The following is a 13,609-nucleotide window of genomic DNA, read 5'->3' as shown; positions in this document are numbered from 1 at the left end:
TTGGGCACTCTGAGATGGCATGAGTAGTACACATCACCCACAGAACCTAACATCGCTGTAATAATAGACAGTCAGCTATTAAACTAAGACTGAACCAGCACTGGTGATGTCACTGGGTTCTTCCTGGTTCTTTACTGCCCTCAAGTGTTTGGATTTAGCTGTGTTCCTCTATTATACAGTATGTGTCAAGGTAGTGATAGTAGGCTATGATTCTCCTTTATCCCCCCTCCATCTATGCACCACAGTGTTCTCTCCTCTCTGTTAGTGTTTGCTACAGAGTAGTGTCCTCCCTTTCACACCTCTCTGCATTCCCTTTCTCATCTAAGCCAAGTAGGATATTAGAGATGAGCAGATTGTCTTCCGCTCCTAAAGGGTGTCTCTGTGCTCCAATTATATTTGAAGAACATACAGCATGCGGTATGAGAAGAAATATATATGTTTTAATTAAATATATTTTGGATAATGGAAAATGTTTTAGTCACTAAAAGAATATCCTTCTATACGGGAGGGTAAAATAATATCCCTCTACACGGGAGGGTAAAATAATATCCTTCTATACAGGAGGGTAAAATAATATCCTTCTATACGGGAGGGTAAAATAATATCCTTCTATACGGGAGGGTAAAATAATATCCCTCTATACGGGAGGGTAAAATAATATCCTTCTATACGGGAGGGTAAAATAATATCCTTCTATACGGGAGGGTAAAATAATATCCTTCTATATGGGAGGGTAAAATAATATCCTTCTATACGGGAGGGTAAAATAATATCCTATACGGGAGGGTAAAATAATATCCCTCTATACGGGAGGGTAAAATAATATCCTTCTATACGGGAGGGTAAAATAATATCCTTCTATACGGGAGGGTAAAATAATATCCTTCTATACGGGAGGGTAAAATAATATCCTTCTATACGGGAGGGAAAAATAATATCCCTCTATACGGGAGGGTAAAATAATATCCCTCTATACGGGAGGGTAAAATAATATCCTTCTATACGGGAGGGTAAAATAATATCCTTCTATACGGGAGGGTAAAATAATATCCCTCTATACGGGAGGGTAAAATAATATCCTTCTATACGGGAGGGTAAAATAATATCCTTCTACACGGGAGGGTAAAATAATATCCCTCTATACGGGAGGGTAAAATAATATCCCTCTATACGGGAGGGTAAAATAATATCCTTCTATACGGGAGGGTAAAATAATATCCTTCTATACGGGAGGGTAAAATAATATCCTTCTATACGGGAGGGTAAAATAATATCCTTCTATACAGGAGGGTAAAATAATATCCCTCTATACGGGAGGGTAAAATAATATCCCTCTATACGGGAGGGTAAAATAATATCCTTCTATACGGCAGGGTAAAATAATGCATGGTCATTGAAGCATTAGTCATACTAATTCAATCAAATCAAAGCAAACAAATATATAAATAAACATTTAAAAAAGGGATTAACAATTGTTACATAAAAACCTGACTGTTACACTTCAGAATGGTAAGTAGTTATACGGCATTTTCCATAACTTTGTCTCTAAGAAGGGCTAGTTTACGGTAACAACTAAGCTAAAAACTATGTATTTGAACCACAGTTGAGTGTAGATACTCTGAATAATAGAAACCACAGCTGGGGGCAACCCCACAGCTAGCAGTTTACCAGCACAGTATTATACTAGCATTTTACTATACAGTTATGTCCTATGAATGCATTAATGCATCATTCATGTTGTTAACAATGCATTCATTAGAATATATAACACTATACAAGAAGCAGCTTCAAGTAAGTGTTACGATATTATATCATATTATATTATACTGTTTTATATTACAGTGTATATCATGTTTTATTTTATTATATTTACACTTAGTTTCATCTTATATGCTATATATTTTCAACTGGCTTCATGCCATTGTTGACCAGTCCTGGTCCTGCTTGTTCACCAGAGCAGTTTTCTTCATCCACTGACCAACAGGGTTGTTCTCCAACCTTAGACACAGAACACAGTAAGACAGGTTGGATCAGGAAACATGGCAAAAACATGGTTATTATACAGTCCTGTACCTACAATTACAATACAGTGGAGAAAAAGCTCAGAACAGTGTTACTTTAGCAATAGTTACAATATCACCTGTCAGACATGGGAGGTCCTCCATTCATCTGAGGAGGTCCTGGACTCTGTGCACCAGGAGTCACTTCCTTAGTCTCATTGTTAACCCTGTTGGAGTAATAAGACATCAACATTCACATTCATGATCCACCATAATACTGTCCACTAAAGAGACAGAGGCTAACATGAACCGTGGGAAAATGGGGTTGGTGACATTATTACTCAATGAGTTGTGGATGAATCAATATGTAGTCAAGTTTACCTGACATCATCATTGATCCACCACAAGACAAACGTTATTACATGACCCATTGTGAGATTACAGAGGTACAATCTTAATTTGATCACTCTTTTGTTGCTGAGCATTTTTCTGCACAACAGGAAATGCAAACTTGTAGTGTATTCAAAGTTTAAAAAGGCTTCTAAAGTTGGTAATTTCCACTTTAAAATGACCGATTTGATTTGCCCTGTTGCTGCAGGATTATTTTCCTGCTGTAGCAAACCGGCTCAAATTAAGATCCTACATCTGTATCATTCAATGAAGATCTGTCAAGGTATTCATCATGTGGTAAAGTTTACCTGGCCTTATGGTTTCCATTCACCAGAGGAAATCCAGCATGTCTCTTCTGAGAGAATTCAGTATCTGTTCCCTCACTGCCCATTGACTGAACGAACATCTCGCTTGGCTCACCTCTCTCTCCTTGACTGCTAAAAAAAGATTTAACATGCGTGAGCATTTACCATGCTCATTAGGTATAACAGGTATTAGAATATAAGGATCATGTGTTAAACAAACGGGTCTTTCTATTAAACCTGTGGGATCAATGACTCATGGGATCAGCTCTGACTGAGGATAGTGAGACTCAACCGGTAATGAAGTAATGAGGGTCTTTCTCAGAGAAAGGTTAACCTGTTCACAAGATGTCCATTCAGCAGAGAGGACTCAACATGTGTCTCCTGACTGTGTGGTGGCTCCCTCTCCTCTTCCACCCCATCCCCCTGGTCCCTGATGGTTCAAAGGGACAAATGCAGTTATAGATTGAGGAAGACATGAAGTATAGTAGGAGCATAAATATTACATTCAACAGATAGGCTGTCTAACCTGCCAACGACAAGCACAGATCGGAGAGACTCAGCGTCCTCAGCAGCTGGATCATCAGGATCTCCGTTGTCCCTTAGAGAAGTTAAAACAACAACACGTGTTACTTCTTGCTGCTCTAAGCTGTTGTCTGGCATGATTACTGATATTTCGTAATGTATAATGAAGCACATTAAACCACGTAGCTACTAAAAATGTCCTCAGGTTGACTGAGTCTGACTCACCTCTGGTTTTCCCCGTTGGTGTTAAGGTAGTCCCGACCCAGCCAAGCTGGCTGTGCAAGAGCAAATCTGACGTGGTGTGTGATGAACAAAGGAAAGGTTGCGTTCAGTCCTAAGTCCTTAGTTTATCCTCTCTGAATTCATTTTGGACAGCTAAGCTGACTGGCTGTACACTCTGAGCACTATTGTTGCTGCAGATCATAAAAGGTACTCACCGATGTTTGTCTCTCCAAGGAATGTAGCCATATCTGTACGCTAAGAAACCAGCAATGCCCAGCAGCAGAACCAAGATAACCACAACACCAGCTGAAAAACAAAAAGCTGTCTACGTCAGTTGTTGAGATCCTGTTAAACTGTGCTATAGAAGTATCATGTAAAGGAACAAAACATGACACATACTGTATATATATATATATAGAGAGAGAGTTGAAGTCGGAAGTTTACATAAATTTAGGTTGGAGTCATTAAAACTCGTTTTTCAACCACTCCACAAATGTATTGTTAACAAACTATAGTTTTGGCAAGTCGGTTAGGACATCTACTTTGTGCATGACACAAGTAATTTTTCCAACAATTGTTTACAGACAGATTATTTCACTTTTAATTCACTGTATCACAATTCCAGTGGGTCAGAAGTTTACATACACTAAGTTGACTGTGCCTTTAAACAGCTTGGAAAATTCCAGAAAATGATGTCATGGCTTTAGAAGCTTCTGATAGGCTAATTGACATCATTTGAGTCAATTGGAGGTGTATCTGTGGATGTATTTCAAGGCCTACCTTCAAACTCAGTGCCTCTTTGCTTGACATCATGGGAAAATATAAAGAAATCAGCCAAGACCTCAGAAAAAAATTGTAGACCTCCACAAGTCTGGTTCATCCTTGGGAGCAATTTCCAAATGCCTGAAGTTACCACGTTCATCTGTACAAACAATAGTACACAAGTATAAACACCATGGGACCACGCAGCCGTCATACCGCTCAGGAAGGAGACGCTTTCTGTCTCCTAGAGATGAACGTACTTTGGTGCGAAAAGTGCAAATCAATCCCAGAACAACAGCAAAGGACCTTGTGAAGATGCTGGAGAAAACAGGTACAAAAGTATCTATATCAACAGTAAAACGAGTCCTATATCGACATAACCTGAAAGGCCGCTCAGCAAGGAAGAAGCCACTGCTCCAAAACCGCCATAAAAAAGCCAGACTACGGTGTGCAAATGCACATGGGGACAAAGATCATACTTTTTGGAGAAATGTCCTCTGGTCTGATGAAACAAAAATAGAACTGTTTGGCCATAATGACCATCCTTATGTTTGGAGGAAAAAGGGGGAGGCTTGCAAGTTGAAGAACACCCTCCCAACCGTGAAGCACGGGGGTGGCAGCATCATGTTGTGGGGGTGCTTTGCTGCAGGATGGACTGGTGAACTTCACAAAATAGATGGCATCATGAGGTAGGAAAATTATGTGGATATATTGAAGCAACATCTAAAGACATCAGTCAGGAAGTTAAAGCTTGGTCGCAAATGGGTCTTCCAAATGGACAATGACCCCAAGCATACTTCCAAAGTTGTGGCAAAATGATTTAAGGACAACAAAGTCAAGGTATTGGAGTGGCCATCACAAAGCCCTGACCTCAATCCTATAGAATATTTGTGGGTAGAACTGAAAAAGTGTGAGCAAGGAGCCCTACAAACCTGACTCAGTTACACCAGCTCTGTCAGGAGGAATGGGCCAAAATTCACCCAACTTATTGTGGGAAGCTTATGGAAGGCTACCCGAAACGTTTGACCCAAGCTAAACAATTTAAAGGCAATGCTACCAAATACTAATTGAGTGTATGTAAACTTCTGACCCACTGAGAATGTGATGAAAGAAATAACGCTGAAATAAATCATTCTCTCTACTATTATTCTGACATTTCACATTCTTAAAATAAAGTGGTGATCCTAACTGACCTAAGACAGGGAATTTGTACTAGGATTAAATGTCAGGAATTGTGAAAAACTGAGTTGAAATGTATTTGGCTATGGTGTATGTAAACTTCTGACTTCAACTGTATAATAAATAAACAATTATACAGACTAACAGAAAATACATTCCATGCAAAACTAAATAAAATAGCAGCAGACATCATTTTCATCAGTTTTTAAAGCAGTTAGTATTACAACTTAGCTATTGATAGCAGCAGATATACTGTAATATCATAATACTGTTAGTGTTGTTAATGCAGACACATTTTCAGAGATTTTCAAACAACTAGTGCAATAAATGTAGATAAAATAAGAAATAGAAGTACTATTTTAAGTGCTTTTTTCAATAAAAAACTATACTTTCAAGAATGTGGATCTGCAGATCTGAAGTCCATTATTCATTTTTCTAATGGCAAGAAGTCTGCAACTTGTTTTAGCCACAGATGAAAAGTGGGTGGGTTGTCATTTTTCCAACACACAAGAATACATTTATTTGCAAAGTAAGTTGTCAGCAACATTATCTTGTCTGAATCAAGCACAGTATTCAGCATTTGATTAAGGAGGTAAAGGCTTGGGTACTGTACCAGTGGAAGCTCCTCAGAGGAGGAAGGGGGGAACCATCCTCCTCAAATAATTTGATATTAATAAAAATATTCTAACCTTCAAAAAGTGATCTTTTTTTAGATAAAACTATACTAAATATATTCACTGTTTTGCAATGAAGGTCTACAGTAGCCACAACAGCACTCTGCAGGGTAACACCATGGTGTAACCAGAGGACAGCTAGTTTCCTTCCTCCTCTGGGAACACTGACTTCAATACAAAACCTAGGAGGCTCATGGTTCTCATCCACTTCCATAGACTTACACAGAAACTATGACAACTTCCGGAAGACATCCTCCAACCTATTAGAGCTCTTGCAGCATGAACTGACATGTTTACCACCCAATCAAAGGATCAGAGAATTAATCTAGTACTGAAGAAAAAGCTACAGCTAGCTAGCACTGCAGTGCATAAAATGTGGTGAGTAGTTGACTCAGAGAGAGAGAAATAAAAGGTGAGAGGAGGAGAGGGCATAGATACGAGAAGGAATTATACAACGATCTGGCTCCTATGAAAGTGAACTGTTTTTGCGTTTGATCGGGGTGTATTCACTCAGCCGATTCTGTTGAAAAATATTTCCTAAACGGAAGCAAACAGAACGAAACTGGGATAAACATACCTGAATTTGTCCAATAGTAACTCTCGTTTGCAACTGTTGGACTAATGATTACACCCTAGATCAGCTAGATGCAGGCCAGAGTGTGCAAGGCGGTATTGAATGTGTCACTGTCTGTCATCTTGATTACTAAAATGTATCTCGACCTGTGCACCTACATTGTAAACTTTCATTCATAGGCTAGGTTGTAGCAACATCATAAAGGCTATAGGGAAAATTAGAGTATCATGTAGGGGCCTAAATCTATCGATGTTACATTGAGCTGGGTGAATGGAATATGAATGACAGTCATCCAATATGCTGTAATAGAAAAAAGGCCCATAAAAATGTTTATTGTCCTCCCTCATCATAAACAGCACCAACCGCCACTGGATTGTACCAATATCATATCTAAATGATCTGAGTGGCTGTATGAATAGAGTGCCAGAAATCCATTAGCTTATTGCAATGCCAGAATAAATGAAAAAAAGGTACTTTCTCTGTCTTACATTTCAGGCAATTTAGTGTCTGGGAACATACAGTTTAATTCAACAGGGGTAAGCTAAAACTTGAACATTAATTTGTAGTTAGTCTCCTTAATATTGGGACTAGTAAATGGGAAGTGGATCTTATTACAGATCTCAAGTCATACCTCCTCATCAAAGTCATTTTCCCACATCCTTTGAAGTGAAACAAAGGAGGATTCATAATGTTTGGATAATGGACAATACATCTTAGCAAGTATTACTTGCTAATATAGATGTGGTTATTAATTATTTTCTGATAACTGAGATCTCAGCTTTAATTCTTTGATAAATATAAAGATAACATTTCTGATTTGAAGGCACTTAAAACAAATGTGTACCAGGGATGTTATATTCAGTATGGATTTGGATAAATCCCTTCATTGTATTTAATCCACTATGGAACAAGTCTGCGATCCTCCTACGACCCAGCGAGCACCAATTATGAAGGCCGACTTTTAAGAACACATTGGGCAACAAGAAATAGGAGCATATAAAAAAAAACGTGTTTGAAATACCCAAGTGCTTTCTACAGTCTGCCCATGCCATTAATGTGTACTTACTGTCATCACAAATATGATGAAACTGATTCAAAGGCAAAGGATGGCTAGATTGATATTCAATCTGAACCCATAGGGAGTCATATCTGCCCAAAGACCCAGACAACAATTTGCGAGTTTGGGCTGACCAATAGTAAAGTTGGAAATTGGACAGACCCAGACCCCATAGACTCAGGTTTGACCAGTATTATGTTTATCCTCCAATCATTGTTATGGGAGAGTGGACCAACGGATGAGGTCTTTCATTTTGCTAAAGAGGGGACGTGTAACGTCCATTCTGGTTGCTCCTTTTATAATTGATAGGCAAGGAGCTAACTTGGTTATCATATTCATATGTTTTTGTCAACATGGAACATGTTATCATTGATATGGTGAGTTTGTTAAAGATTTAGTTTGCTTCAAGATGTATGTGCCTCCAATTTTCAGTAGAAAACCTTTTGTGCAATTGTTCGCATCTTTCTTAATGTCACACAACTTCTCACTGTTCTTTTTCTTAAATGATGCATATGAAATAATTTCACCACTTCGGGTGGGTTTTGCCGCCTCCCATACAGTGGAAGCATCTAATGTACAGTAGGGTCACTATTATCTTGTATGTAATTCACAATCCCACAATGCATTTCTGCTCTGAAATTTTAATCTGCCATTAGAGATGTATTAAGTTTCTAATTTCTGGATAGAGGAACAAAGCTGCTCAGGTTCACAGATAAATATATTTTGACATGATTGGATAAATCAAACGTACCAATGGAGCAACTGTTCACAGCAGATAGCTTTTGGGAAAAAATAAGTAGTCTATTCTGGAATATGAGTTGGGTACATTAGAAAAGTATAATCTTTGGCTTGAGGTTTGATCTCATGCCAGACATCAACTAGTCCACATTCTGAATCCAGAGTGTTCAAAACTCTTGCTGATTTAGTTAGGGGTTTGTTTGTCTTATCGCATTTGTCCATAATTGGGTTCAGAAGAAAAAGAAGAAGGAGCTATGGTGACAGTAGAATGTCAAACAAAAGAAACAATATGGAAACACTTACCAGTGATTTCCTTTGTGGGGCTAGTGGCTTTGGCTTTGTCTCCATTTCCTGAGTTTAATCAGAGAGTAAAGTAATTTCAATTGAATATGTACTTTATTACAGATGGAGATGCTATAGACAGTAACGAGCTGTCTTTATGTTAGTTACGAGTACTTACCTGACGTGTCATCCGAGGTGTCAGTCAGATTGTCAGTCAGAGTGATAGTTGTCACAGCCTCATGCTCCCTCTCTACAGACAAAGATCAGACAAAGAGGTGATATTAGTTTGCTAATATTAGAGTACTCACCCGGGGTGTCAGTCGGATTGTAAATTAAAATGTCAGTTGAATTGTCAGTCTACGTTGGTTACATTTTAGCAGACGCTCTTATCCAGAGAAATTAGCGTTAACTGCCTTGGATATGTGTACCAATATGAAAGTGCAAGAAGTTTAAAATGAAAGAAAATAGGAAAATCATTCTTTACCTGCAACAATGTAATGCAAATGGCACTCCTCAACCATGCCCTTAAGAGAAGACACATGGGAAGTAAGAATCTCTAAAATCATTTTCAACAATCAAATCATCTCAATTGTGTGAAATAATAACAGGACTCACCTGGAGAACATGAAAGAATGTGAATGTCAGATTCAGGCATTCAGAGAGGATGACAGCACTGTTGTTGACACTTATCACCTTATCAGAAACATTTGCTTCAAAAGGCTTGTTCATGCCACGGTAGGCTATTGGAATCTGTGGGAAAGCACATAAGAAAAGAAAGAATTGAATTCAGGTTTGAATCAAAAAGCCCTGATTTGTCATACAACATAGTACTTATTATCTAAAAAAATACCAACATATACAGTCTGTGTCCTGATTCTACACCCTTTTCCCCAAAGTGTACACTTGCACACTTCCCGCCATGGTTAAAAGGATTGGATTGGTGTAAACATTAGCTGCAGGGACTTTCCAACATTGTGAAATCCATGTCGGGAAGTGTGCAAGTCTGCACTTGGGGGAAGGGTGGAGAATCAAGACAAAGTCTGTAGTACAAATCCTGAATAAAACCATAAGATCTCCACTAACATTGTTTGAGTACACCTCAATTCCAGATCCAGCCGGAGTTTCATATGGGTACACATATCCATTTCCTGTCCTGAAATCTTCACACCTGTCCATTTTCTTGATGGGAGAGCATGCTAAGCAAGGTACGGAAGAAGACATTCATTTAGTACAACTTTCTATGTAACATTACTTTAATGTTACTAACAAACTTCCTTAAACACAAACACAATGAAATAGAGATAGACTGCAGCTGCCAATGTTTGAGATCCTAATACAGTTAAACAAATCACAGGTACAAACAGGTTGTGTATGAGGCTAACGGGTTGCTAGCCGACCTCGCCCAGGTGACACAATACAGTAAGAGAACTTTCTGCCTTCAGGGAGTTTTATAGCAATGTAGCAATGTTAAAGTGCAAATACTGTTACAACTTAGTCTTTACCTTGATACGGGAGCACCAAAAAGACAAACAACAGGCTGAATGGATACATTTTAGTCTGTGGTCTGTTTAGAGCTGCCATCTTGCTTGCTGGTTCTGTAAAAAGAAAAAACACTTTTCTTCTTCCTGCTTCAGTAACTTCCGTTTAGAAAACAGAAGGAGTTATAAGTGACTGTATCACCACAGTTTCTAAACCTTGATACGCAACATCGCGGGAACGCTTGCTAAGCAGACTAAGTAGACCAGGCCGGGGATTCGGGTTTGAGAAGTCAATGAGACAAGAGAAATATTCTTCCTTAGCTGTTAATTTTCTCAAAATTCGAAGGCACATTCTAGATTTGAGCCAATGTCTTAAGTATTTCAACATGTTATTACTCCAACTATTTTCATAAAAAATTACTTTATATCGAAAGAGTGCCTTTGATTTAGCGGCCTGCACATGGCAAATTGGCGCGAGACGACCGTTAGACCCGATGACTTGTGTCTGTGCATGAGCTTAGCTAGCCAACATTACCATGACATCACCTTCAAGTGTGATCAGGGATTTCTGTTGAAGAAGCAATTTTAGCCTATCTTCATACTGTACTGTCTTTGGTTTAACTTTCTCAATAGGTAACTGATATGGGCTGTACCTTTTATTGTGCCTCGTTGCTCAAAGTGTTCAAAGTTGTGATTTATAAAGACATGGAGTTAGATGAACACTAGGTGCACAAGGACATTTTGATTTGAATAGGTAATCAAACATGCAAAGTATTTTAAAGGACTTGGTGTGAAGTTGTAGTTATAATTATATCACTCCAATTGCAACCTTGGTTTGATTTACACATCTACACCCACAAGCCAATGGAATTCTGGAGCTCCAGGGTGGGATAACCCCTCATCCAAAGTCCTGTCTCTTATACTGAAGAACAATATAAATGCAGCACTCAACAATTTCAAAGATCTTTTTGAGTTACAGTTCATAAAAGGAAATCAGTCAATTGAAATAAATTCATTAGGCCCTATTCTATGGATATAACATGACTGGAAATACAGATATGCATCTGATGCTCACAGATACCTTAAAAAAAAGGTAGGGACGTGGATCAGAAACCAGTCAGTATCTGAAGTGGCCACCATTTGCCTCATGTAGCACAACACATCTCCTTCACATAGAGTTGATCAGGCTGTTGTGGCCTATGGAATGTTGTCCCACTCCTCTTCAATGGCTGTGCGAAGTTGCTGGATAATGGCGGGAACTGGAACACGCTGTTGTACACGTCGATCCATGGAATCCCAAACATGCTGAATGGGTGACATGTCTGGTGAGTATGGACATTTTCAGCTTCCAGGATTTGTGTACAGATACTTGCGACATGGGGCTGTGCATTATTATGCTGAAAAATTAGGTGATGGCAGCGGATGAATGGCACGACAATGGGCCTCAGGATCTCGTCTCGGTATCTCTGTGCATTCAAATTTCCATTGATAAAATGCAATTGTGTTCATTGTCCGTAGCTTATGCCTGCCCATACCATAACGACACTGCCACCATGGGGCACTCTGTTCACAACATTGACATCTGAAAACTGTTCGCCCACATGACGCCATACACGTGGTCTGCGGTTGTGAGGCCGGTTGGATGTACTGCCAAATTCTCTAAAACAATGTTGGTATCGGCTTATGGGTAGAGAAATTAACATTAAATTAGTTGGCAACAGCTCTGGTGGACAATCCTGCAGTCAGTATGTTAATTGCATGCTCCCTCAAAACTTGAGACATCTGTGACATTGTGTTGTGTTACAAAACTGCACATTTTAGAGTGGCCTTTTATTGTCCCCAGCACAAGGTGCACCTGTGTAATGATCATGCTGTTTAAAAGTGGTGTAAAGTATATATTTTAAAGTACTACTTAAGTCATTTTTTGGGGTATCTGTACTTTACTTTAATATTATTTTTTTTTTACTTTAATAATATTTTTCACAACTTTTACTTTTACTTCACTACAGTCCAAAAGAAAATAATGTACTTTTTACTCCATACATTTTCCATGACACCCAAAAGTACTCATTACATTTTGAAAGCTTAGCAGGACAGGAAAATTGTCAAATTCACACACTTATCAAGAGAACACGCGGTCATCCATACTGCCTCTGGTCTGGTGGACTCACTAAACACAAATGCATATTTTGTAAATAATGTCTGAGTGTTGGAGTGTGACCCTGGCTATCTGAAAATGAAAAAAAACAAGACAATTGTTCTATCAACCGTCTACACAGGGAAACTACTGAGGGAGAGGCATCATGCACCAATCTATCAACCGTCTACACAGGGAAACTACTGAGGGAGAGGCATCATGCACCAATCTATCAACCGTCTACACAGGGAAACTACTGAGGGAGAGGCATCATGCACCAATCTATCAACCGTCTACACAGGGAAACTACTGAGGGAGAGGCATCATGCACCAATCTATCAACCGTCTACACAGGGAAACTACTGAGGGAGAGGCATCATGCACCAATCTATCAACCGTCTACACAGGGAAACTACTGAGGGAGAGGCATCATGCACCAATCTATCAACCGTCTACACAGGGAAACTACTGAGGGAGAGGCATCATGCACCAATCTATCAACCGTCTACACAGGGAAACTACTGAGGGAGAGGCATCATGCACCAATCTATCAACCGTCTACACAGGGAAACTACTGAGGGAGAGGCATCATGTACCAATCTATCAACCGTCTACACAGGGAAACTACTGAGGGAGAGGCATCATGCACCAATCTATCAACCGTCTACACAGGGAAACTACTGAGGGAGAGGCATCATGTAACAATCTATCAACCATCTACACAGGCAAACTCAGCCCACCTGTCTGTCTGTCTTTCCGTCCATCTGTATGAAGAAGAGGAGTACATAACATGTATCACTACCACAGGCAAAAGTTATGGGAAATGTCCATATCAATAAACTCATTATCCTCCACATACTGTACCATACCATCATTGTCTACTGTGTGTTACTGGTGAACACATTAGACACCTAATAAAGACAGACATACTGTACAGTACTTTGGACTCAGTACAGTTGTGTACATGATCACATCTGTGAGGGTCTACAGTAGCTACTGTAGAAACCAGGAGCCTTAGTGTGTGTGTGTGTGTGTGTGTGTGTGTGTCTGCATGAATTTGAAAAACTAAAAACAAAAGTGACAGAAGACTAGATAAATCAGAGTTTGCTCTCCTCCAGTGTCTCATTTGAAGAAAACACAACCACAAGCTGGAAAGGAATGTTTTAATGATGAAATGAATGAAACACATATTATAATATTAAGAAGTAATCTTAGGTTCTACATTTCTATTATATAAAACACAAAACCCTGCAGAATAGTCTTCCTAAACTTGCAGGCTAAAAAGTAGA

At 39.1% G+C, this 13,609-nt stretch overlaps 1 protein-coding gene and 1 long non-coding RNA gene across 3 annotated transcripts; one reads left to right on the top strand and one right to left on the bottom strand.

Annotated features, from left to right (window-relative positions):
* Positions 1-420: 420 nt before the first annotated feature.
* LOC106592805 (uncharacterized) lies at positions 421-10,441 on the bottom strand. 2 transcript variants are annotated; one of them, XM_045715413.1, is made up of 13 exons: positions 10,208-10,441; positions 9,789-9,901; positions 9,321-9,455; positions 9,190-9,229; positions 8,884-8,955; positions 8,727-8,774; positions 3,655-3,745; positions 3,443-3,508; positions 3,222-3,293; positions 3,030-3,125; positions 2,699-2,827; positions 2,141-2,227; positions 421-1,998 (listed from the first exon to the last, which is right to left on the bottom strand). In XM_045715413.1, exons 1-13 carry the CDS (start codon positions 10,284-10,286, stop codon positions 1,914-1,916), a joined length of 1,113 nt encoding a protein of 370 aa, XP_045571369.1. In that variant the 5' UTR covers positions 10,287-10,441; the 3' UTR covers positions 421-1,913. The 2 variants fall into 2 exon arrangements, with proteins under 2 accessions (XP_045571369.1, XP_045571370.1); XM_045715414.1 differs by having other exon boundaries at positions 2,699-2,824.
* Positions 9,791-13,174, top strand: LOC123741711 (uncharacterized). The gene is made up of 2 exons (XR_006769234.1): positions 9,791-9,910; positions 12,463-13,174. It is a non-coding gene; the product is annotated as an uncharacterized lncRNA (long non-coding RNA).
* Positions 13,175-13,609: the final 435 nt, after the last annotated feature.

Source organism: Salmo salar, chromosome ssa03 (genome assembly GCF_905237065.1).
Source record: "Salmo salar chromosome ssa03, Ssal_v3.1, whole genome shotgun sequence".
Classification (NCBI taxonomy): Eukaryota; Metazoa; Chordata; class Actinopteri; order Salmoniformes; family Salmonidae; genus Salmo; species Salmo salar.
This window is presented reverse-complemented; position numbering and strand designations above follow the sequence as displayed.